The 27,559-nt window shown below is 39.0% G+C and overlaps 1 protein-coding gene across 3 annotated transcripts in view; it reads right to left on the bottom strand.

Annotated features, from left to right (window-relative positions):
* SEC23IP (SEC23 interacting protein) overlaps nt 1-27,559 on the bottom strand; it is a 42,057-nt gene extending 14,498 nt beyond the window's left edge. For 2 of the 3 annotated variants that reach the window (XM_046653210.1, XM_046653211.1), the window contains exons 1-12: nt 27,335-27,559; nt 21,773-22,305; nt 19,355-19,577; nt 18,350-18,543; nt 14,330-14,419; nt 9,298-9,418; nt 8,059-8,148; nt 7,035-7,176; nt 5,564-5,772; nt 5,076-5,194; nt 4,511-4,663; nt 3,087-3,182 (exon numbers count right to left, since the gene is read on the bottom strand). In XM_046653210.1, coding sequence (XP_046509166.1) covers nt 3,087-3,182; nt 4,511-4,663; nt 5,076-5,194; nt 5,564-5,772; nt 7,035-7,176; nt 8,059-8,148; nt 9,298-9,418; nt 14,330-14,419; nt 18,350-18,543; nt 19,355-19,577; nt 21,773-22,305; nt 27,335-27,497 — 2,133 coding nt within the window. In that variant the 5' untranslated portion in view covers nt 27,498-27,559. Of the gene's footprint in view, nt 1-3,086; nt 3,183-4,510; nt 4,664-5,075; nt 5,195-5,563; nt 5,773-7,034; nt 7,177-8,058; nt 8,149-9,297; nt 9,419-14,329; nt 14,420-18,349; nt 18,544-19,354; nt 19,578-21,772; nt 22,306-22,858; nt 22,941-27,334 lie in introns of those variants that run through there. The other variant, XM_046653212.1, reaches the window with a different exon arrangement.

Below are 27,559 nucleotides of genomic sequence, written 5' to 3'. Positions count from 1 at the left end.
ACAAAACAGCTGGCCAAACTGATCTTGTCTATTAATGAATTCCAAATACTAAGAAATCAGGAAACAAGTCCAATTAGTTAATTCAACAGGCAACACAGAAAAAGGAAAACTCTCTGCCAGCCAGCTTGGAACTGATTCCACCAAAAACATTTTGGATCTTGGCTATCTCTGCCCTTTGGAGGCAGCACAAGATTAAACCCAAAATCCAAAATAAGACTATGTGGAGGGTGCTTCAGTTTAAATTTGTTTTCTCAACTCAGAAGTACTTCCCCTTATATTCATAGGACTTAACATCCTACATTGCTAAGAGAGCTGTCTAAACAGATTATAAACTGTGCTATTGCACACTTTCATTTCCCCTAGACATATGCAATAATTTTAAAGTGAAGTGAACTTACACACACATACTTGACTATCAATATTCCAAACATTAAAACTATTCCTTAAATGAAAATCACTAAGATGGTTTAAAGGGGGGAAAAGCACTCAGGCCACAAATACTTGGATCTCCTTATTATAAAATAATTGGATAATTTTGATCCCATTATTTCAGTTACAGTAAATCAATGTGACACACCGTATTATCTTATTATTGATCTGGCAGCCCTTGTTATCTGTAAAAACCATAAAGCAATCAATGCAACACGACTGAGAAGTTTCATGGTTCATCCAGAGGCAATTACTTTTGAATTTAAAAAATAAGATCACTTTATAGATTTTTACTCCTTTCAAAACATTCTTATATGCCATAACTTATATATCCAAGCAACTACGCTGTATAAACCAGGCTCCTTTTAGAAAATTTTCAAGAACTACAGAATACTTTTCTACTTTTTTCCTTTTATTACAGAACACAATCAAGGACATGATGTAGAGCCTGAAAACAGAGCTTCTCATTTCTTGGGTTTTTATAGGCTTGTGCTTCACTGATGTGCACATGGAGACACGTGTGCTTAGGCACAGAAAGGAACGACACTAGCACACTCGGGTCCTGGTTTTGGTTTGACCACGGAGTTCATCAGAGTTTAACACCTTGGGATCTACCTCACAGAGCTGTTGAGAGCCTCAAGTGAAGAGCTCTTTGTAAACTGAAACTATACAATGATTCCATGTACAGAAAAAATGAAATTAAACTTAACTGCCAGAGGTAATAACCTCTTTCTCAACTCAATCTTCATCATTACCTTCAATCAACTACATATCAAAAACACTATGTCTAAAATTCTCTTGAGTTGCACCCGTCTCTTCTATTTCCTATTACACCCCACCATCTCTCACTGAGTTGCTGCAGAATCACAAGGACTACTCCAAGAGATGCCTGACAGCCTCCAGCTCTGCACAGTAACCGAGCGAACTCTCTAAACACAAGCCCATCAAGGAACTGTCCCCACTGCCGCACTGCCCTACAGCAGTGGTTCTCAATGTCCCCTCAAAAGCTGAGAGCGGTTTACTGCCGCTAAAATGAAACTGTGGCCTAATTCACAAAAAAATAAAATTTTAAAAATCAAGTTGATAACAGAATTGTCTCAACTTGAAGATCTGCTCCTATTTTCTTTTTTCCTTTAGTACTCCATCAACCAGTAGGCCCTAGCTGATGGCAAAGGAAAGCAAACGTGACTGGAAAAATTAGGAAGGAGTCAATATTTTCAAAAATTGATTACAGATACTGAAATTAAATACGGCTTATAGCACAAATTTTTAAATTTTAAAATTTCTAAAGTTAAAATTAAAATTTAGACTGAAGGGACGATTTGGTGCTAATCATGATTTGCGATAGAAGCAGGTCAGCAATTTCAGGATGTCTGTTTAAAAGCACCATGACTTTCACGGCCAGAAACCACTCTCTTACAAGAGAAAAATCCAAACTTCCACAACTGCCATTCTGGCCTCCGGAACCCTCAGCCCCACCCTATTACCAGCTCATGTGCTATTTCAGCCAGAGGAAAACACAAGCCCGCTCCTGCAAGGCTGTTTTCCCTGATCCCACCTCTCCTTCAAGCTCAAGCATCAATACCTCGGGGAAGTCTTCTCTCACAACCCCAGCCCCTTCTGCCCAGGCCAGAACTGCCGCCCCTCCTCCGGCTCTGACGCATGCACAGCACTCCGCTGCACGACTGATGCGTCATCACCATGGGCAAATCCTTCTCCTGAACTAGACCACACACCCTCAGCTCATCTCCAAATCCCCAAAACTGAGCCCAGGGCCTGACCCAAAGAATATTCATAAAATGCTGACTAACTCAACTGCTTCAGTTAACCATAATAAGTCAGTCTATGACTTTACAGTCATATTACACAGAAAGTGGCATATGTTAAGTTCTAAATACATAACACAAAAGAACCACAGTAGTCCAAAAGATGGAAGGATCAACAAAGACCATGTTAACAACAATAAAAATAAAATAAAATAGCCACCCTAAGGGCTAATGTTTCTAATTAAGTCTTTAGAAAATCACTGCAAAATTAATTTGATTAACAAACGAAAATTAAAGAGACGTGAGTTTTTCCCAGTTGTTTTCTCTCTAAAATACTTTTTAGCTGTTACTTTGTTTTGTATTGTATTTTTGCTTTTTGATTAGTATTTTAAAAGATTTTAGTGGGGGTGTCCTTATCTCTGTAGAAGGTCAGAAGGTTCAGGAAGAGAGAAAATGAGCTAACATTTATCAGGCAGGTATCATCACTCCTATTTTAGAAATGAAGGAAACCAAGGATCAAAAACGTTAAGCAAATTGCTCACGAAGATGTAATTAATAAGTGGTTGAACTGGAATTAGGGTGACCAACTCATCTATTTGTCCAGGACTAACCTAGTTTTTGCACCAGGATATCCCCAAATATCAATTTTAAAACTGAAAGTCCTTCATCCTGGGAATTCTCTCAGTCCTGTGAAAACTGGGATGGTCAGCTACCCTAATTGGAATTTAAATCCAATCGTGGCTGATGCCAAAGTCTGGGCTTCCATCAACTCCACCACCGTGCCCTTGGGCAGGGAGCACACTAGCTGGCCAAATCATAACGGCATTAACAAAAAATATGCTAGTCACATATGAGTTTTAGCTTCTTTTATAAGACAGAAATGAACTTTACCAATTTAACTGCTTTATGTTTTACGAAGTTAGCTATCTTCTTTCTGGGTCCAAGGGGTATGCCCATTTCCTTCAGGTCATCAACTGTACACATAAGCTTTAAAAGTAAACAAACAAGCACATTAATTATCCAGTCTAGTGACAGATGAACTGAAATTGAAATAAGGAAAATTATAACAAGAAACCATATCATCTAAAGCAATCTAAGATCCAGTCAATTCTTTTAAAGTTAGTATTTTTTGTTTTTAAATCATGGGTTAATTTAGGCTGTAAAATCTTAGGCCTTCAAATCTAAATCATTCTATTAATTTTTAACAGAAAATACACATTATTATACAAAAGTCAAAAGCTAGAGTCGAGCATACAATGAAGCCTCTCCCCTGCACTCCTGGCCGGACCACCCAGTTCTCTCAGCAGCAGCTGGTGGCAACGTGCCCTCCTTCCACAGATATCTTATGCACACACAGTATCTACATGTTTAACTGTGTGCGTGCAGCCTGCTATGCAGACAGGACTGAACTTTGCTCTTTTCCTATAACATATCTTAGAGATCATTTTACACCAATATCTCTGACACTGCCTCATTTATTCAACAGCTGCAGGGTATCCCATTATGTGGATGCACCAAAAATGACTTCACTAGTGTCCCACTGGTGGACACAGAAGATGTTGCTCAGTTTTGCTATTACAAACAGTGCTGCAATGAGTATCCTTATAGATATTCTTGTGCTCATATTTCTCTGTAGGAATTATTCTTGGCCGAGAAATTGCTGGGGCAAAAGGTATGTATTTCTCATATTTTAAAAGATATTGCCAAGCTGTCCTTCATAGAGGTTGTACCAATTTACACTCAGGAACAACATGTCACAGAGCCTACTTCCCCTCATCCTGGCCACACAGTATTTTATCAAATTCTTTATTTTTGCCAAACTGGTAGGTTAAAAAAAAAAAATCTCACTGCACTTTTAATTTGCATTCCTCCCATGAGTTTTCATATGACAAGAAGCCATTTGTTATTTCCTTTTCTATATATCATCTGTTCATATTCTTTGCCTATTTTCCCATTGTGCTAATGGTCCTTGTGTAACTAATCTGTGGAAGCTTTGAATAGTAAGGAAATAAGCCCTTTGTCTAAAACGTGTGTTCCAAATATTCTTAATCTATCATTGGCCTTCAGATGTTGTTTATGGCTTCTCTTGCTATGCAAATTTTCTTTTCGCTTCTGGGTTTTGTGTCATACTTAGAAAAGCCTTCCCAAATTATATTAAAAAAAAAAACTCCTGTGTTTTTCAATTTTTTAAACATTTAAGTCTCTGCCTTATCTGGAATATATTGTGACGCAAGAGTGTTTAAATCATTGTTAATCTTCAATCTTATAAAGGAAAAACAATTTTAAATAAAAATGAATCAAACGATCATCAGTACCAGAGATTCCATATCGATCTTTTCCTTTTCAAAAGTGCTAAAGTATTCAGAGAGACTAAGTCCTTCCAGAGTTTCTTGCAAAGTTAGGACTTCTTCATTTTCAACATCAAGGTCACAAGATTCATCCAAAGTCAGCTTTGGCTCTTCAGGAGCCTTAAAAAAAAAAGTCAAGAACATTGCAAAGCTCAGAAAAACTCCCATAAAATGTCTCCTGATCCACAAAAAATTTTAAAGAATTGTGCTCTATAGACAAATCATAATTTTAGGTAGTGTGTCATCCAAAGTTTGAATATTCTGAAAAAGTATATAAATTTAACAAATCATTCATGCTCCCATTTCCTAAAATAATTTACTTACCATATTTTTTAAACCATAAACTTTCTCTCACATTTAAATTTATAATCCATAAGGAAGAAGAGTGAGAAACTCAAACAACAAGCCACATGATTCCATTACACTTGTAAACCTCAGTGTATTCTGACATATAAAACATTTCAGGAAACAGTTCAGATTTTGGAAAATTGTTCAGCTCCAACTCTAAATCTAAATGCGAATTGGATCATACCTGTTTTTCCTGAAAATGTGGCTGCTTCACAACTCCATTAGCAACAGCAAAAGGCCCAGGAGACTTTGATAAATTCAAATCTTTTTGATTAGACAGGATGTCAAATAATATTAAAGAACCTAAGAAAAAGAAGCATTTTGTTTCATAATGCTCTAGATATTTTTATAACACTAAATAAATTCTCCTACTTTTTTTCCCAAAGTCTGTAGGCAGAAGTCATACAAAAGTTAGACGTTAATTAAGATCTGACAATCAATATTCTTGTTTTACCAAACAGCAGAATAAATTAAAATATAAAGCACTCTTAGGTAATTCCTAGGAGAGGTAAGTATCAATGGCATAATCTAAACTCAAAGCGTTCATGTCTACCCTTTACAAAACTTAAACTCTCTAATTCTAAATCTCGCACTAACAATGGTCACTCACACTGAAAGCAGTGATAACGCTAGAAAAATTATGTTTGAAATGTGGCTATTTGACAGTTTTACCTAAACTGTGACCAGCAACAGAGATTCCTCCTTTGAAGTCTGGGTTCCGACTCATAAAGAGTGCATGCAGACGGTTTATCTCCATTCCTACTTTTTCCACAATCGTCTGACAGTAGGTGGGGCTATTGTAAAATAAAATATCTAGCAAGGTTTCATTGGTAAAGTGACGAAACCGACCAATACTTGGTAAAGTGATTTTCTTAATATTCCTGTTTAGAAAGAAAAAAGAGTAAATTCAGTCAGTAGCCATCTTAAATCTATGGATTTTTAAAAGTTTAGATTTTTATTTCTGAAAATACGAGTAAAAGAAGCCCATACGCTAACTATAAGTTGATTCTGTAGCCAGAGTTATTACAAATAAATCAAGATAAAGCAAAGAAGTTGTTTTGTGTGCCTATAACTGTACTATGAATTTCGGGATTCTCTGAAGAGTTATCATAAAAATAAGGCGCATGCAAAGATTTTAATTTTATTTTTAAAGAGAAAAGCCTACTCTTCCATCTTTCTTCCACTTAATAGGAAATCAGAGTACCTGACAAAAATCGTGGTGCAAAGGACAATAGAGAATGTAGCAAGGGGCAAGAAAGGAGCTGCATGGAATGAAAATCTTTCCTGATTTGAGAATGGCCATATTAAGGTTTATGAACATCCAGAGAAAGAAAACACCCTCATAATAGGGCCTACCATGGAATAACATAGAATGCTATTTGTAGGATTACAAATTGCAGTTTTATTAAACCCGTGCCTTGAAACATTATGACTTTCACTAAAATCCAGATGTGTTATTAGCCCTATGTCTCAGTATAAATATTATCTAAATCTGTGGTTCTCAATTGGGAACATTCAAAATTGAGTGGGCCATTTTCAGTTGTCACAGTTACTGGTGAGTGCTGCTGGCCTTTAGACTAAGGATGCCACACGGCCTACAATGGATGCAGCACCATGGCATGACAAAGAATTGTCCTGCCACGTGAGTCTCCACTGAGGAACCATAATCTAAATCAGTGGTTCTCAATCAAGGGCAATTTTACTGCCAGAGGATATTCGGCAGTCACTACAGACATTGGTGGTTGTTACATTGGGCGGGGTGGTGCTACTGTTACCTAGAGGGTAGAGGCCAGGGATGCTGCTAAACATCTTACGATATACAGGACAGGCCCCAGTCTAAACCACTATAGATTAGAATAGTATTTTTAAACCAGCTTAAATTTCTTTGATTCTCTTAAATATTTACAATAGGAACACATACGTACACATGCACACGCTCACACACACACACACACACACACACACACAGAAAAGCAGCATATAAACCTAACAGCCAGTATTGAATCATATATCAGAGCAAGCATATAATTAAAATAAATTTGTTGAATAAATGTATTTGAAGTCATAATAAACTACTTCACATTATGGTTTGAATTCCGAATCTAAGCTCGACTAATCTAAAAAGTCATCAGAATCCACAAACCTGTCAACGCCCGTGGCATCCCCGCCCAAGGAGCTATGCCAGTGAACTGGAAGGAACTCTACTCTGCTGACCTTCCGATCATCTAAAGCTTTCTTGAAGTGTGTCTGCAGCAATTTGAGAGAAACCACCCTAAAATCATCCACTTAAAAAAAAAAAATCAGGGAAGACAAATTAAATTGATTAAATTTTCCTAGTTTGATAGGTAACCAGCAATTCCCGCCAATATGCCAGTATTTTTTAACACAAACTTTTGAAGGGAAAAAAAAATGATGACAAAATTAGTCCAAAAATAAAAAACTCCAACCTTTAAGAAGTTCTTTTCAACTTTTCATTATTTTAGAGGAATGTATAAATGACTGAAAAACGTGAGTTTAACTATGACTACTGGGAGGCAGCAGGGCAGCATGGGAACCGACTCTGGAAGCAGACTGCCCACCACAGGCTCCCTGCTCCAGAACCCACAGACCACGACATGGGAGAGGCGAGCTCACCCTCTGGGCCTCAGCTGCTCACCTACAGAGAGGATAACAGTGACAGCACCTAGACCCCAAAGGCTTACAGTGAGGGTTAAATGATGCACTACATGCAAGACACTTGGCACATACCAAGTATTCAATAAATATTAACTATTATTACACAGACATAAAAATAAAACTTCAAAAATCTACATAAACCAGGCAGAGTCATAGTTCCAATAACAACTTCTCACAACTAATTCACTTTAAATCGGCTCAACGCACAGGTGTTCCTAGTTGCTGGAAGTGCTCAGGCAGAGGACGTCTGTCAGAGAGGCTAAGTTATTTCCAGGAGCCCTTCTGATTCTTCACAGCCCAGAATTTTATGAGTTACATATGTCATAAGAGCAAATCAAGTACAAATTAATATTTCACAGTAATCATTTAAATCTCCTCTTACAGTCCCTCAGCCAGTAGTATACAGCTGGAAACTATCTTAAAAATGAACATTTAAAAGTCCTTCTATTAGTTCTCAAATCATTCCATGAAATAAAATGACTACCACTTACCACATTCAATAATGCTTCTAAAGCGCAAGTCACACACAGGTCCAATGCCATGTACCATGAACACCAAATGATCCACCTGAGGCATTTCCCCTACAAAAGAAATACATACATACATACAATGAGATGGGAAATTGTTTGGGTTTTCTTACTTGAATAGCAATATTCTAGATATCTCTTTTGTCATCACAAACTTGCCAAAGAAATTCATGACCCTTCAAGGCTAATAATCCTATTACCCTCTCAAATGAGAATAACAGCTCAAAGTCCACTTGGGAAATAACAGTGAACTAAACCAAGTGGAGGAAGCAGGCAGCCTCTGATCCCAGAGGCTATCAGGATATGACAACCGGCAGTTTTGTAGGTATAGAGGCTCCATAACCTTGTGATTTCTTCAGAAATCCTCAGGGCACTCAGCCCCACATGGAGACGCAATTTGCCAATATAAACTTTTAAATCTTTTCCCAAAATCCTTCCCTTTAATTTGTTAGATTCATACAACTATACAGTAATATCTCCAAGTTAAATGTACTATTTTACTTTAGTTATTTCATTCAGATTCATAATATGAGTACATTTATTTTGTAATTTCATGAGACAACAAAACAAACACGAAGTATGTAATTGTCAAAATAAAATCCATACTTTAAATAGTATAATAGGAGAAACCAAAACACATACACTGGAGCAGGGGTTGGCAATTCACCGCTCATTGGCCAAATCCTGCTCACTGCCTGTTTTTATAAATAAAGTTTTATTGGACACAGCCATGCCCATTTCTTTACATACCTTATAGATGCTTTCACAATACAATGGCAGAGTTGAGAAGATGCAACAGAGTCCACATGGCCTGCAAAGCCTAAAATATTTACTATTTGGCCCTTTACAGAAAATGTTTGCCAACTTTTGCACTAAAGTAATACAAATAAGATGAGGCATGACAAAACAAGCCCAAAAATATTGCCAAAAGCCTAGCAGTTTCAACAAGCAAAGTGCTGCTTTACAACAATACATATTTTAAAATCTGTATTACATGGTTTGTATATCAACAAAATTTTAAATTAAAAAGTAAATATATATAAAAGTAACAAAATTAAAAAGAAAAATATGTGCCAACCTGGCTGATTTCTGCATGTTATGGCAAGTAATCCTAATAACTGTTCCTTTTTTCATCATTCTAAAAAACGAGGCTAAAATAGAGAAGTCTAAAAATGATCTTGGTCCTAAACAAACTATACACACCATCAGGAATTTCATCAAGGTTATCATCAATTCCACGCTTTACAACCCTGGGCCTTGTCTGTCCGTCTTGTGTGGTTCCCCATTCATCTGGCACTGATGAAGGCTGGAACTGAACAATAACCTTCAAGATACAAGAGAAGGATTATGACAGAACTCATTACCAAATTCATTTCTACTACAATTAAAAATAATTTATTTCAATACATAATAAACTACTTCATAGTATGGCTGGTCTATAAATCAAGTACCAATACTATTCTCCCAAAACCAATTTTGTAAGAGTCCTGCAATTGTTCATTAACCATTAAAACTAAACAAATCAATACCATTCCTTCAAATGATTATGGTGGAAAATAACACAACCAAATTGGAAGTCATATATCTTGATTTAAAAATGTAATATAAAAATCCAGGTTTACACATAAGAAATTAAGGAAAAGTTACCTTGAACAGAGGAATCTTTGTCTTACAGAAACACTTAAGGCAAAATCCTTTAAATAGCAAGATTCCCAATTAATATACAAATTCAATTTGAATGCCAAAAACTGATTTGCCCATTACTTTTGAGGAAGACATATATTTTTAAATCAATTGTATAGTCATGCGTCACTTAACGATGGGGATATGTTCTGAGAAATGCATCGTTAGGTGATTTCGTGGCTGTGCAAACATCATAGTGTGTCCTTACACAAACCTAGATGGTATCGCCCACTACACACCTAGGCTTTATGGTATAGCCTACCGCTCCTAAACTGCAAACCTGCACAGCATGTTATTGTACTGAATACTGTAGGAAACTGTAACACAATGGTATTTGTGTATCTAAACACATATAAACATAGAAAGGTACAGTAAAAATACAGTATAAAGATAAAAAATGGTACACCTGTATAGGGCACTCACATGAAAGAGCTTGTAGGTTTGCTCTGAGTCAGGGAGTGAGTGGCAGCAAATGTGAAGGCCTAGGACATTACTGTACACTACTGTAGACTTTACTAACACTATACATTTAGGCTATACTAAATTCACTAAAAAATTTTTCTTTCTTCAATAATAAATTAAGCTTAGCTTACTGTAGCTTTTTTACTTTTATAAACTTTTTAATTTTTTTCAGCTTTTTGACTTTTGTAATAACAGCTTAAAACACACTGTAAAGCTGTACAAAAATATTTTCTTTCTTTATATCCTTATTCTATAACCTTTTCTCTATTTTTTAAATTAAAAATTTTTTTTACTTAAAAAATTTTTTTGTTAAAAACTAAGACACAAACACACACATTAGCCTAGGCCTACAACAGGTCAAGATCATCAACATGACTGTCTTCCACCTCCAGATCATCTTGTCCCACTAGAAGGTCTTCAGGGGCAATAATGTGCATGGAGCTGTCATCTGTGAGAAGAATGTCTTCTTCTGGAATACTGAAGGACCTGCCTGAGGCTCTTCTTGAGAAGGTATCACTCTTCAGAAATAAGTCCATGGTGGTTTGCTTGGTTTGTTTCTTTTTTTCATCATAGATTTGCTTATAAGCAGATAATGCACCATGAACATTCTTCTCTATTAATGAAAACCTTTCAGTGTTGGGGTCTATGTTTTCAAACTTTTTTTTTTTTAAGATTTTATTTTTTTCCTTTTTCTCCCCAAAGCCCCCCGGTACATAGTTGTGTATTCTTCGTTGTGGGTCCTTCTAGTTGTGGCATGTGGGACGCCGCCCCAGCGTGGTTTGATGAGCAGTGCCATGTCCGCACCCAGGACTCGAACCAACGAAACACCGGGCCGCCTGCTGCAGAGCGCGCGAACTCAACCACTCGGCCACGGGGCCAGCCCCTATGTTTTCAAACTTTTAAAGGAGCTTGTTGAAGTCTGCAAAAGATTTTGCTAAACCCTTCAATGAATTTTCTTGGCGGTTCTTTCTCTTCTCCTTCATTTACCTTTTCTCTTGCTGCTTCTGCAGCTATGCATGCATTCCTGTTCCACTTCCAACAACTCTTTAGTCAGTTCCTCAGGAACCACCTCTGGGAGCTCCTCAATGCTATCCTCATCCACACCCAGGTTAAAGTTGTTTGCCATCTCAACTACAGCCTTGTTGATTTTTGCAACCTCTTCATCCTTGGTAAATTCTTTGAAGTCATGGACGAACCTCTTGAGTGACTTCTTCCAGATGCCATTTGTATACTCCTGGTGACATCACCCCAAGCCCAAGCAAGGTTCTTGATGTAGTCATACACGTTCTAATCCTTCCAGAATTGCATCAGTCTTCTCAGTGTCTTCCTCAGTTGCAGCAATAGCCTGCTACAAAGGTCCTCCTCAGGTAGTAGGCATTAAAGGCTGCAATAACTCCTTGACCCATGGGTTGGATCAAAGAGGTGCTGTTTGGAGGGAGAAATACCGCTTTAATATTGGGATGAAGATCACCAATGAAAGGAGAATGCCTGAGAGCATTATTAACAATCAGCAAAATCTTGTAAGGTTTGTTATTCTCCAAACAGTACTTCTCCATTTTGCTGGTGTAGCAGTTCAAGAGGGCATCTTGGAAGAGGAGCTGGGTCATCCATGACTTCTTACTGCTGCTGTAGTACACCAGAAATGTGTGCTTAGAGATATGCTCAAAGGCCCTGGGGTTCTCACTGTGCCAGATCACAAGGGGTTTCAATTTCTAGCCTGCAACATTGCCCCCAAGCAAGACTGTTATCCTGTCCTTAAAAGCCTTGAAACCTGGCACTGATTTGGCTTCCTTACAGATGAAAGTCCTTTCAGGCATCTGTTTCTAGAATAGGAAGATTTCATTCATATTGAATATTTGCTCTGGCAAGGAATTTTCCTCCAAACTCAGCTTATCTAGAGTTTCCAAAAATGCTTCAGCTGCCTTCACTTCAGCACTCACAGACTCACCACTCACTTCCACACGATGTAATGAATAACGACTCCTGAATCGTTTAAACCACCCAGAGCTAGCAGTAAATTCGACATTGTAGTATGGTCCAGCCTTTTCTCTCAACATCGCTAACAAACATTTTGCTTTGGCCATGATCATCAAGGTCCTGGAAGGGATACAATTCTGTGTCTGGCCTTCAATCCACGTCAGTAGAAGTTTCCCCATGTCAGATATAGACCCTTCTCGAATTTTTGTTAGTCTCATTGTTATCAATGAAGCAGATCCTTTAACAGCTTCTGTCACTCTCTTCTTGTTTTTCAAGATCGTAGCTATGGTGGAATGGGACATGCCTCACTGGCAAGCAATAACCGTCATGATTTTCTACCTTCATAGTCCTTAATCACTTTTCATTTCTACAACGCGGCCTCTTACCGGCAACATCAGCAGGGGATTTTGTACACTTAGGTGCCATGATGAACAAAACAACATTGGATTAAATCAAGCACAAGAGAAAATGATGCAATCAAGAGATGTGGTAAACAGGAAGTGTATGAAGTTGCTCCCAGCATAACACAGCATACTGTCGTGCAGTAAACTTTTTTTGTAAGTAGAAAGAATACACTTTAAAATAATAAAAAGTACAGTATAGTAAATACATAAACCAGTAACAAAGTCGTTTATTATCAAGTCTTATATACTGTACATAATTCTATGTGCTACACTTTTATGACTGGCAGCGCAGGTTTGTTTACACCAGTATCGCCACAAACACATCGGTACAGTCACATGCCACTTAACAACGGAGATTCATTCTGACAGCTACATTATTAGGCGATTTCGTTGTTGCGCAAATATTACAGAGTGTACTTACACAAACTTAGATGGTATAGCCTACTACACACCTAGGCTATACAGTACTAATCTTACGGGCGCACTGTCATACACGCAGTCTGTGGCTGTGCTACAAGCTTACAACAGTTACAACATCACTAGGCTACAGGAATCTGTCAGCTGGGTCACAATGTTAAGGGACCACTGTTCCATATGTAGTCTGTCCTTGACTGAAACATCATTATTCAGCACATGACTATGTTATATTTAGCCCAGTGTCACACAAAAGTTTTTCTTAAAAAAAAATGCATCCAAGATGGTATGCAAAATTTTTGTGTTTGTCTAAAAAACAACAGGTTAAAAAAAACAAAGGAAAAGGTCAAGAGTGGTTATCACCAAGAGGAAAAATTGGGGGAATGCAGAGCTAAGAGCCTTTTTTCATTTGATACCTTTTCATACTGTTTAAATTTTGTTGGCATATGAATATGTTTCTATTTTTATTTATTTCAATATCAATAAGGACTACAGATATAGTTAGGTTATAGATTACTTTTGTTTTCTTTTACACTTCTTTGAAATAAAAGAGAAACTACTGTATGCCAAGCACTATACTAGATGCTTTTGCATAAATAACCTCACTTTATCTAAAAATGTGACCCTGGGAGGTAAATCTTATTGCAGGTAAAGAACCTGGAACTCAGAGAGATTAAGGATGGTAAATGGGAGAATCAGAACACCACTAATTAGTATCTTAAAAAAACAAGAAAAGTTCATGGAGACAATATAAATAAAAAGAGGAAGGACATAGTTTTACTTTCAAGGTTGAAACAGACCATCAAGGGCAGGGTGGGCAAAGGATGGCCTACAGGCCAAATGTGGCCTACCACTTGCTTTTATGAATAAAGTTTTATTGAAACAGACGCATTCATTGGTTTACATATTATCTGTAGCTGCTTTCAGGGTTACAATGGCAGAGTTGACAGCTGCAACAGAAAACACAGGGCCTCTAAAAAAGCCTTAAGTATTTCCTCTATCTTTACAGAAGTCTGCTGAGCCCAGATCAAGTACAAAAATGTTATCAAACAACTTCAGTGGTACATACTAAGCTTCAGTTAACATGCTGTCATAAACAAAAATTTCATGAGAAAACTTTAAAATTCATTTTTGTTTCTACAATCAAGGTGAACTATAGTAAGCCTTTAAAAGCAATGCACTTGTAATGAATATATCCCCACTACAGAAATTAATAAAAATGAACATTTATCAAACACATTCAGCAAAATAATTATTAAAATGAACCTAACACTTTAATATGTTACTATCATTACCTTTGGATTGTGCATAACAATTGTCTCTCCACTTGGAAACTCTAATCTACGGTGCCATTGATTCGTGGTTACAGCTTTTTTATATTCAGCCTGCAATAATGGAAACAACACATAAGACAAATCTACACCACATTGAGAGAAAGTGTGAAAGGAAATTATAACTATGATGGTAATAAAAATAACAGTAACAGCAGCTCTCATATGCCAACTGGTTACCATACTTGTTTACCACTTAATAAACATTACCTCATTCAATCAATACTCTCAATCACTCCTAAATAACACTATCCCCACTACATAGAGGAGAAAACCAAGGTTTAGACAGTTCATTATTTTCCAAGGGCTGCCGCAGCAAAGTACCACAAGCTGAGTGGCTTAAAACAACAGAAATTTGTCTAAGTTCTGGAGGCCAGAAGCCTGAGGTCAAGGCGTCGGCAGGGCCACGCGCCCTATGAAACCCAGAGGGAACTCCTGCCTTGCCTCGTCCTAGGGCTGGTGCTGTGCCAGCCATCGTTAGCGTTCCCTGGCCTACAGATGCATCACGCCAATCCTCTATTTTCATGTGTTGTTCTCCCTCTGTGTCTTAACGAGCTGTCTTCTTACAAGGATACCAGTCATTTTGGATTAGGGGCCCACTCTACTCCAGTATGATCTCATCATAACTAATAATGTCTGCAAGGACTCTATTTCCAAGCAGGGTCACATTCTGAGGTCCTGGAGGTTAGGACTTCAACATCATCTTTTTGGGGGGTTGGGAAGTGGGGGACACACAATTCAACCCCTAGCAGACATTTTAAGTTCACAGTTGTACGAGATTACACACTGCTGAGTAGCAAAGTAAGAACTATAGTTCACGCCCACCCACAACTTTCTGACTCCAAAGACTTAACTGTTCGACCATTTTCCTCCTCTTCCTCCAGATGCACTACTCTGCTGTCTACAAGGCAAAAGCGAGGGCCTCCTGGAGAGAGATTCAGGATGAAGTAAGGGGGAACCTCTGGCACACCCACTGTCCAAAGTCTTTTTCAAAATTAATAACAATGACTACCCGACAATCAGGTCAAAACAGAAAGGGTTCTTTGTGCCTCCTGGACAGTCATTTAGTAACAATTCCTCTCCACCAGCCTCTATCCCTCTGACCCTCTTCCTCACTTTACTTTTTTAAATTTTAAACATATTTATTTATAATTTTTAAAAGCAAGATTACAAACAAAAATGTTTAAAGAAAGAAAAGTTTCACCATCTTAAGAATTATTTTCATTTCTTCATACTCCCTTCGCAATCCACGGCTTTATAATACACCTTGTCTGGTAAAGCAAGTGTCCACATATCTTCTTCCAAATGGTCTGGGTTACTCCTGACACTTTGACTTTCCATATAAAATTTACGAACAGTTTGCAAATTTTACCTCGAAAACCCTGATGTCATTTTGATTGGGATTACATAAAATTTATAAAATGATTTGGGAAGAAATGATATCTTTATTATACTGAGACTGTGCATCTATGAACATAATTATTAGCTACATTTCTTGAGATCATCTTTTATGTCCTTCAAATCTGTTTTATAGTTTTTCTCCATGAAGTTCACATATATCTTTTGTTCTACTTTTTTCCTACTTAGCCTGTAGTTTTGTTAGTGTGATAAATAGTATCTTTTGTCTTTATTACGGTTTCTATTTTGTTATTTCTATTGTATTGGAATGTTATTTATTTGTATATGTTGATTTTATATCCACAGACTCACAATGCCAATGGGAGAGGTTCTCCTGGTTTTCTATGTAACCAGGATTTTCTATGTAGACAATCACGTCATCATCAAGTTAAAGGTGTTTTCTGTTTCCAACTGTTCTGTTGTTTTATGTTAGTGCTGACAGGATAGGATCACCCACACAATACTGAGCAATACGTAGCAGCTGGTTCTCTTTTTCTTACTGGCTTTCTCACTTCCTAATCTGCTCTTCCTCTTCCCCGATCTGGTTTAGTTTCCTGGAAGTGGCTAACCAGGAGCTAAGGTCTCCCTAGGTTAAGAACAGCCATGTGCTGTTCAGATGGTCCGTCGTGGATAGCTACCCAACTCGCAAACCCAGTGTTACTCATTTATAATCAGATACAGTTAAGATAAACTGTATACTTTCAGATACTGCTTAGACTTGAAAATATATACTTTAGCTTCAAAATAATAGGACTAAACATTCGGCTTTGAGACATTATACCTTCAGTAGGATCCTACTGAAGGTACCAAAAATTATAGTACACATTTGTTTGCTTAACTATTTAGGTCTAAAGTTAAGCTATACATATCAGCATTCCTTTACACGTTTTTTCCTTTATTCAAATAACTAAAATTATGTTTTAGGAGACTGATGCCTCCTGATATTTAGTATTCCCAAGAAAAAAATTAATTTTATGCCCTCTTTTCACTCTTTGCTCCTTTTTAACTAGGTTCTGATTCTGCTCTAAATCAGTGTTTTTCAAACTGTAGGTCATGACCACTAATAAACTGTAAAATCAATGTTTTAAGTGAAATGGAAAATATCAAAGTGAATGACACCTAGAAGGGTAAGTACTGTTCCATGGACCTTTATTTTTAGTGGTCTGTTAGAGCTGGCTCACACCAACTCACGAGAGCTGATCACATATCTCTTCTCAACTCTGTGTCCAGTAACACGATGTTGATAGCTTAAAATTGGCCATGGTGAGAGTATTTACACCATGGAAATCAGCAAATGCTACAAATCAGGGTTTTTTCTTCCCTGAAAACCAGTTTACCAAACACCACTGTTTCTGGTAAATAAATATACATATACATATGTGTATGTGTGTGTGTGTGCAAAATGTGTGTACTAAAGCTCAAATGTAAAATGTATTTCTTACTACAGGTTGAAAAGAGAAAAATTTGATGCCTCTGCTCTCAACAAGCTTTTTTTCCAATTTACGTAACTCAAACTAATCTCTTACTTCAGACCAACACTCGCCTTTTGGTATTGATTTGGTTATCGAATAGTATTTCTTAGTCACTACTATAGAGATTAATATTTCCAGAGCAGGCACAATTTATAACAAGTAAGAATTACATTTATAAATTTTTTTTAAAAAGCAAAATATACTCCACAAAAAATCTATATTATTATTAGAAAAATATGTATATGGATAAAGAAAATACATTTTTGAATGCAGAATTTGGTTTGAAAGGATGTGAAGATTGTGATTTTTTTTATTTCTATTAATTATACTATTATGTTCTTTGAGGACAAAACAATTTAGTAATTAATAGTCAGCTGTTAAACTTGACTGTCAGCTGCTAAACAGAACACAAGTCCTTGCGCTTGAAGCTATTCAAAATATAATCCAGGGAAGATTAATGTTTTAGAGCCCCTTTAAATGTTAATATTAGTGTTGTTTTAATGTTTAACGTTAGCATTGGTTATCCAAGTTTTAATAACTACATTAAAAAATAGTACCTAAAATGTTCTATATCTCATTTCCCATGTATGCAACTGAATTCATTTAACTTATTTCAAATATTTAATACTCAACTACTAAGTATAATTATCACAAGAAATTAACACAATTATATAAAACATTAACCATCAGTTTTAAAATGGCTAATAAGTCCCATGACATTTGTTCCCATTCTATTTTGTATTTCTTTTCATAAATCAGAGGTTACTGTCAAGCCTTTCACTGTGAATTAATCTGAAAAGCGTCCATACGGTTGGCACGTGCTGTCAACAACAGATCCCAGCAAACTAAGTGCTTTTGAAGGTTTGATACAAATAGCTTCTCAGGTTTGTGAGGTGCCCCTGAAAACATTCTGCCTTGAGACACTGAGGCCACAATTAGCACCTCATGAACGATGGCACCACATAAAAAGTGATCTTCTTCGTGAACAGGATCAAGACAGGTCCCTTGCAAATAAAGTCTGCTCCACCATGAGTGGTGTTATGTGAGGCTCCAATGTATAAGGATCTACTTCGTTTTAAAGAAAAGCATAAAGGAATAAATAAAGCCCACGCACCTCCAGTTTTTCACTGAACTCCTCTGTGTAGGGAATAAATCTGCTATCTGTGTCCCCTTTGTAAAACCACGTGCAGCGTCTCACTTCCGCCGGCTCCTCTTCCCAGTACACGGCTTTCCTCATCCGGTCGTAGAGATAAACATCGTAGCGGCCCCCATCCGTGCCGAGGACCACGCTCTCAGGGTCTGGCTGGACTGCAGCACAAACCCCACATTTTAACCCGACAGTCACGAGGCATGTTTAAAAGTAAGAAATAATGAATACGGTGACCAGTAATGCTTAAAGACAAAAGAATTAAGCTCATTTTTGTTTAAAAATAGAAGTTTAAGATTAATCTGTGCTGCTCAAAATTATGATTCTTCTTAAGTGAAGAAGAAACCGCCAGGGCAAAATTTTAAAAACATAATCATAAAATAATTCAAATAACTCATGGATTTTGTTTTTAAATCAAAGCAGCAATGCTCCATGAAGTACGTTTCTAAAGATATTAACAGGTGATTTTTAAGTCCCATGATGAAATATCATCAGGATAGACAAAGAAATATACTCCTATACTGCAAGATTTCTCAGAGCCTTAACACACTCCTGTGCACTGTCTATCTCAAGAGGTGGATGTAGTTAAAGCATTTCCAAAACTCACCTGACCGTGGAACATTTCTTTCAGAGCATCTTCAGGAACAAGAGTTCCAGAGGAAATACTTTACAAATGCCTAACTATAAATAAATAAGGGATAGGAAAATTGAAACCTGGATTACATGAACTACTCTATTTCTCTGATTTAAAACATTTTTAAACTAAAGAAGAAAATTACTAAAATATTTCTTCAAATATCTAGCTCAAATAACTCAGGACTTGTATTCATAGCACCATCTTAAGGTACAGAGTCAGGTGAGGTCTACAAGGATTAAGGAAACTGACATTCACAAAAAGTAGGCCACGGACAAATATCCTTTATTTCTTTTCTTCCTAAAAGCAGACAGAAATGATGTATGATCAGTGCTTACCTGAATTATAGATTTCTTCCAGATTCAGAGAGTCCAGCACACTGAAAGGCATCCATAGCTGTTTGTACTCTACCTCCTTGCAGTAAAACCAATGGGGTTGAACAGGTTCATATTGGCTTTGAAGTAAAAAAGGAGGTGGCACTTGCACGGGGGGACCCAGAGGTCTGGCAAGCGCCTGCTGCTGTGGAGGAGGGGACAGCCCTGACTGCACTGCAGGAGGAACCTGGAGGGGACAAAAAAGTTAGGACCATCACGTTTGTGCAAGGGAACAATTCTGTATCTGCTTCAGACCCAAACTGACATTAGTAATAATTATCCTACATAGACTTCCGGGCAACTATTTCGTTTAATAACTAGGCCCCCAAAGCAATTAAAACTTTTTCTTAAATCTAACAAAACCCAAAATCAGTCATGAAGTGAAATGGACTTTCTCACGCTGATAGCAAAGTAAATTAATACCTTTACAGAACTCAATCTAGCAATACGTCTTCCGTGATTTATTTAATCTTTAAAACGTGCACATTCCTTGAGCCAGACATTCTAAGAATTCATCCTAAAGATATAATTGCAAAAACAAGCAAAAATTTATGTACAAGGATGTACACCAAAAGGTTATTCATACTTGAAAATCACTGGACACAATCTAAATGTCTAACAGAAATCTGATTAAACAAATTATTTTTTACTCAAATGGTGGAATTCCCTAGAGCCATTAAAAATGTTTTGGAAAAAATCTTAACATCTAAAAACATGTTCACAAAAGCCATATAATGTTTGCCTAGAAAACACTTAGAATGTTTGTCTAGAAAAAGATAAGACAGACACATAACAAAATGAAAAGAGAGGTGATAGAGGGGCAATTTTTATTCTTTTGATTATTCTGCATTTTTCAAATTTGTTGCACTGGAAATACTTTTAAAGCCATAATACAATTATTTTAAAATTTTTTAATCAAAAATCATTTTGGGGGGGGCTGGCCCAGTGGGATAGTGGTTAAGTTCACACGCTCTGCTTCAGGAGCCCAGGGTTCAGGAGTTTGGACCTGGGCATAGAGCTACGCACTGCTCATCAAGCCACGCTGTGGCAACATTCCACATACAAAAAATAGAGGAAAATTGGTACAGATGTTAACTCAAGGACAATCCTCCTCAAGCAAAAAGAGGAAGAGTGACAACAGATGTTAACTCAGGGCCAATCTTCCTCACTAAAAAAAAAAAAAATGAAAAAAATCATTTTGGAATATTGTATCACTGCTAAATTTACTGAAGTTGATAACTGTACTGTGGTTATATAAAAGAATATCCTTATTCTTAGGAAACACACACTAAAGTATCGAGGAGTAAAGAATCATAATGTATCTAACTGACTTTCAAATGTTTTCCCCCCAAACTGCACATATTCAGAGTGAGAAAGGGAGACAGAAAGAATGCTCAAACTTGTGCCAGTGTGCACGTGCACAAATGATAGAAGGAATGGGGTAAAATGTTAATGATCAGTTAATCTGAGTTAAGGGTAATGGGGTGTTCTTTGTGCTATTTTTTTTTGAAACTTTTCTTTAAATTTGAAATTACCATTTTTTTAAATTCTTAATTAGAAATCTTTTCAAAAATTTAATTAGCAAAACTGTAACTATTAACCATACTACATGCTATGAGTCTAGTTATTTTCCAAGATGCTAAAATCCAACATTATCAAGTGTCTGTGTATTAATGTGATTTAAATTAAACGATAAAACGGAGCCCATTCTCTATCCCCAAAGATAAGATAGGTTACACTCTGCTTATAATACTGCTATCTCTGCCACACTGGGTTGGGTTCTCAATTCTTCCTTTTAATCATTTCCCTTTTTTGATTCAGTCGATTGCCCTTTGGAAGTCACTTGAATTAGCTGGGAAAAAAGCATAAGGGAATTTCATCAAATTTACCCAATACAAATGTTATTCCATTACTCTCCCGGGATAGTTTGGCTGTCTAGATTCAAACTCCACAAATGTAAATAAAAGAAACTACTGAGTAATCAATTTTAGTCCCTGTAATTGAGTGGCTGATTGAATAGTATAATTAATAAATGAGAAGCTGGCAGTCTGTTAATAACTGCTTCAACCCTCACATGTCCCTGAGTGACATTTATTATTGGCATCTTACATTAAAATCTGGAAATACTGACATAAGTTAACTCATTAAAATAAATTACTACTTCCATAAATAGACACATAAACTAAAATATGAACCACTAAAATAAGCTACTTTTATAAGAATGTTTACTTCAAAGCATGTAACTTACAAAGAATAGCTTCTAAAAATAATTTGTCATCATATGGATTATTAAAAGCACAGTGTTTTTAAAAACATAGGCTAAGATGAGAGAGAGATTAAAAATTAGAGTGAACAATTAGGATCTAAAACATGTCTCCCTACCGGTGGCGAAGCTCCTGGAGGCGTCTGGTACATCTGAACAGGGGGTCCGGAGGGTGGAGGAGGAGTGGGATGGCCTGGTGTCTGGCCCTGCTGCAGCTGCGGGGGTGCAATGTAAGGATTCGCCCTGCTGCTCACAGGGGTATGGCGATATGGATTGTATCCTTGTTGCGGTGTTCCTTGGGGTGGGCTCCCAAAATTTGAAGGCGGGAGACTACTTGGCTGAGAAGGCAGATAAGTATTTATTCCCATCTGTGAAGAAGGTGGAGCACCATATTGAGCCTTCGAAATGGATGGTGAAAACACATTCGACATATCTTGGGATCCCGTTGTAAAAGGGAGAGCAGTCGGGGTCTTGGAGAATGCTGACTGTCCAGCCGATGCTGCTGTAGTTGGCAACGGCGACTGTCCAATATTCCCAAAAGGATCGCTACTGCTCGATACCTGAGAGAAGTAACTAAATGTCTGCGGGGTAGACGTGTGAGCCAAAGTCTGACCGAGGAAGCTGTCCTCCTCGCCAACATCTGTGGAGTCCTCTGAAAGGGAATAAGAGAGCCCAGGGTTTAGAGGGCATTCCACTGGTCTATAGATAGGATTTCACACTGCACACCTAGCAACTGTACCTCTGATTCTGTCGTTACAGTTCTGCAATACAGGAAAAAAATGAAAAACTTTTTCGAAAACTTTTTTCTTTGAAACGAAAAACTAGAAAATATGAATAAGAAACAACAAAAAGAGAGAAAAATTCTAATTCATTCATAAGCCCACCTCCCAGAGGCAATCACTGTCAACACTGTTAACATTTCGGTACATACCCTTCCGAACTTTTCAAATACATATAAATAGTTATATATTATTTATTTTATAAATATATATTATACATATTTGTATATAGAAGACTTTAAAAACAGAAACAAAATCTATACCTACTATTTTTACATGTTATTTTGAATGCTTTTTTTCCTGGAAGAAGTAATTCAAATATTTTTCCACTACCCAAAAATACATAACTTTGTTTCTACAGTAATGAAAAGAAACTAAAGTATAGCTATTAACTGTTGACGAGAAGGGGTGTGTCAGAGCTCTTACCTACAAAGCACTCATTGTACAAATGAACACGTGGTATTTGCATTCCCAAGGGAAAGTACGTCAGTCATTACTTGCCATCCCTAAAATCACACAGTATCACAACCAGATAATCAGTCAGAGAGTATCAAATTGCTAGAAAGTCATTTTCTAACCAAAGGAAGTTCTCCTCACTTCCCTTTGCCCAAATTGATCTTCACTGCGGGAATTATCAACACCAAAGTATTTATCTTGTCTTCTGCTACCAAGTTGTAAAATAAAAACATTTTCCCTCCACATGGCTTCAAAAGTCCAGTCTACTCTTCCTTACCAAACTTTCATGAGCCCTTAGCTTGTTGAAACTTTCCTCCCCTTCCTAATCTTTTCCTTCTCCTATCTCATTTCCTCTTATCTCCTACAGCTGGAGGCATGAAGCCCAACAGACGGGTGGACCCACACCCAGCACACAGGCACCCCGTGACCCCTGCCCTTGAGACTGCCACAGGGGCCTTCTTTCAAGGTCCAGGCTCCTTCTTGGCCTCTGGTGAAGGAGGCCACTGGGCTCAGAACTTCTAGCGAGCTTCTATGTTGTTCCCATTGTATTTCACATGCATCAACTGAACTAAGACGCTCCACTATTCAAAATACTCCTCTAACTAAAAATATAACATCACTTCCTGCACAAGGCCCTTAATCTGCTTGTATCCTTCTAGTTTTCTGATACATTCCAGCTCCCACCCTTTCTTTTCAGTCCCATGAACCGCACTGGACTCATCTGTAGTCCCCTTTCTCAACAACTAGAAGCATGGAAAAACCTCGGTGCTATCTTTCATCCTTTAAAGAACTTGGGATCAACCTGATCCACGAGCCTTCTTTCCGACCAGCATCATACAAATGAAATACTGACCTCAACACACCGCCAGCCTCACCTCAGGGGTACTTCCTAATTACATGTGGACACATTTGGCATGGAGACCCACAACTTTAATGAGCACTTGGATACTTGTGACACTCCCAACTGACAAGAGATGTTCACATATTGGGGTATATGGGGTAGAGTTACTCTGATTCAACACTGATTTGGCTTGAACTAAAAAAACCCTGACTTCGGCCTATCAAACACACACTGCACATCTGCTTTAACCAGTGAAGGAAAGAACACACTCTCTCAAGCTAAGAATGCATGCTTCCCCTCCCACGCCCTATTGGTAACTCCAGTATTAGAACTCCTAAAATAAGTTCCCCTTCCCAACATCAGGGTCATGTTGACCGGCTAACTGGCAACTAAACACCTCTTTGAGACATTTATGAAGATGTATCCTGGGTGCATTTAACGTGCATTCCTTGCTCTAAAAAGACATAAGACTGTAAGGAAACCGTGTTTCCCTGGAACTCTTTCTTCCTTTCTGGAAAAGGGCTCCCTGGGTGATAATCCTCCCTGTGGCTCTGGTTAAACTCACCTCTCTCATCTAGACAATGGTCACTGGTTATTTTGGGTCGACACAACTGTCTCAAACCGAGACTGTTCTCATAGGGTCCAGAACTTTTTTTCCACCTGCTTCCTTAATACTTTTGGCAGACTTAGCAACATATACCTCAACCTCAGTAAGCCTAAAACTGAATTCATTATCTTAACTGTCACCCTCCATGTGCTCCTTTTGCCACATCTCATTCTCAGCGCAGAAGTTTGCCAACATCCATCCACTCAAACCAGAACTCTAGTGTCTCAGACTCCTCCCGCCCTCTCATACCCTTTTAATCATTCAGATCCTCATTCAAGAAATGTGGACAGCATCCATTATACACCAGGCACGGAGCTAGGCTTTGGGGCTAAAACTGGAAGGGAAGGGGCCTCTGTGCCGACAGTCCGGCCTCTAGTAAGTCACTAACTCCCAACAACTTTACAGTCTAAAAACCTCACCGTCCTCCCTGCTCTTCACACCCAGTGCGGCTGACTAGGGCTAGAACGCTGTCTACTGCTGCCTGACTCAGTGTGGCCTCCAGACTGACCGCTCTCACTACAGTCAGCTTTACTCCGGCACAACCTCAAAAAACTCCAGTCTCTCTGCAACACACCTCTAATTTCAATGCCTCATTTAAAGTCCTTCAAAGGCTCCCTCACACCCATATCCTCAGGATGGTATACGAAGCCCTTTGTAATCTGGTCCCCACTGACCCCTCGAGCCACTCCCCTGCACACACTCTAGTCACACTGATCTACTGGTGGAGGGGCAGGGAGAGAGGGCAAGGGCGGGGGAATGTGAGCACCTACCACCAAATACTGCCAAATCGGCAGGTTTTTTCACACCTCCAGGCTTTTATCTATGCCTGTCTCTGCAGACTCCCTAATTTCTATGTATCCTTCAACTTTCAGCTCAAGAATCACCTCCTCTGGGGCCCGCCTGGTGGCGCAGCGGTTAAGTTCCCCCGTTCCGCCTCTCGGCAGACCAGGGTTGGCCAGTTCGGATCCCGGGTGCAGACATGGCACCGCTTGGCAAAAGCCATGCTATGGTAGGCGTCCTACGTATAAAGTAGAGGAAGATGGGCATGGATGTTAGCTCAGGGCCAGTCTTCCTCAGCAATAGAGGAGGACTGGCAGTAGTTAGCTCAGGGCTAATCTCCCAAAAAAAAGTCTAAAAAAAAAAGAATCACCTCCTCTGGGAGGCCCTGACAGGCTAAGGGATGTCCTCCCCCCATCAGCCATAGCTTTCACAGCAGCCTACCAATCCCTCTTCCCAGCCGTTATTAACCTGTATCACAACTGCTTACACAGCTGGGGACAGGGTGTGTGTGTACCGTGTAGTCACTGAGGGCCACGCAATCTGCTCTTCTGTGTCTCCCTGACACGTGGAACGGGGCCTGGCAACCAGAAGCTGCTCAATCCATGTTTGTTGAATGCATGGAATTGCTTCCTATGTGTCTCTTTCACTGACATGGTTAACTGTTGCTTCCAACAAGACAGGTTCTTTTGTCTCCGGAAAATTTTCTGGGTTTCTAATGACCAAATCTCTTTTAGAGGTGCAGAAAGATTTGCTACAGAATTTTAATTATATGAACTATTAATTTTCTCATTAAAAAGTAAGCTATCTCCAAGAAACAAGAGTTCTCAAGACAGGTATAGTTATCCTGTACTTGACAATGAAAATAATTAGCATTAATTGACAGCGACAAAAACCCCATGTATGGCCTTATTTCTTCCTGCAACTTCCCACAGCATTCGGCTCCAGCCAGACTAGTCCTTCACCAAAAATGGGAATGCTTAACCGTTCAGCCACACCATCAAAATGAGACGTACATATTCCTGACTTCCATCCTTTCATTCATTCAACAAAAATCCATTGAAAAACTGGTCTACAGCACCCCAGGCACTGTTCTAGGCATACGTCCCTGCTCTCACGGAGCTTACCCTCTAGCGGGATAAGGTAAACAAATACGCATACACATGAGGTCGTGATAAGCACCAAGAGGAAACACAACACAGGGGAAGGAGCACCTTCGCGGATGGCGGCCTCTGGTTTGCCCCCTTCCTTTCTCCCTGAAACTTTCCTTAGCCGTCCAAGCCAGAAGAAATTATTCAATGGGAAAATATTTAGCATTTACTGAGGATCTCTGTGCTAAGCACTAAACAAGATCCTAAAAATAAAACGGTAAATAAGTCATAGCTGTAAACTTCAAGAAGTCCACAGTCCAAATAGAGAAGCAAATACGTCTGTTTTACAAACATTTATATATTTAAACACTAAGTGCCAGGCACTATACTCACTGCTTTACAAAAATTAATTCACTTCTCATTACAGCCCTATGAGGCTGTACATACATGGAAAGTGAAGCACAGAGAGGTAAGGTAACACGCCTGAGGTCACACAGCAAGTTACTGGCAGGGCCAGGGCTGAAACACAGTCTATGCTCCTAAACACCATTCTCTGGGTATGCCATATAATCGTTAAAAAGCAATCCCCCTAGACGATAATCAAGATACGAACAAAGAGCTAAGGTGCACAGAGGAGTGGGGACCTAAGAGAACAAGAAACAGGTCCTTAGAGGAAATGATGCACTGCCTTGAAAGATGAGGATGGCATTCTGTTCCTCTATTTTGCAAATATTACATGTCTACCCCAGGAGAGGGGCGCTTTCTACCCTAAGAGATCTCCCACTGTATCCTAGGAGAGGGAGCCCTGTCTAATTTACTTGCATTCCCTGAGAGCACCAGGCACATCAGTAGGTGTTCAACAAAAGCTTGTGGAACGCCAGCGCAGTAGCGCCCAGCGCTCGGGACACAGGGTTCCTTCGACGAAGAGCAAGCCTCACGACCTGGCCCCAGCCTCCAAGACCCCACAGCCCCCGGGACACGCAAACCTGGCCACGGACGGCCCTGGCAAGCTACCCAGAGGGTCGGATCGAGGCAGAAGGAAACCCTTCGGTCCGACCCTCGTCACCCCACGCCCCCTGCCCGCCTCCCCGCACACACTCGCCCACCGGACCCCCCCACCCCCTTACTACCTCCGGGCAAGAGCAAGGAGGCCGAGGCAGCGGCGGTTTGGGTGACCGGGATGAAGGGCACGTTGAAGCTGAACTCCGTCGCCGAGGAGGAGAAGAGTAAGTTAGTACCCGACGAGGAGGCGGAGGCGGCACCGCCGCCACCGTTAGGTTTCCTCTCGGCCATGGCCGCAGCCCACCGTCCGTTACACGTCTCCGGCCAGCTGGTGCGGCACTTCGGGCCGGAAA

This window comes from Equus quagga, chromosome 2 (assembly GCF_021613505.1).
Source record: "Equus quagga isolate Etosha38 chromosome 2, UCLA_HA_Equagga_1.0, whole genome shotgun sequence".
In the NCBI taxonomy this organism is placed as follows: Eukaryota; Metazoa; Chordata; class Mammalia; order Perissodactyla; family Equidae; genus Equus; species Equus quagga.
Note: the sequence above shows the minus strand (reverse complement) of the source record. Positions and strands in the feature narration are given on the sequence as shown.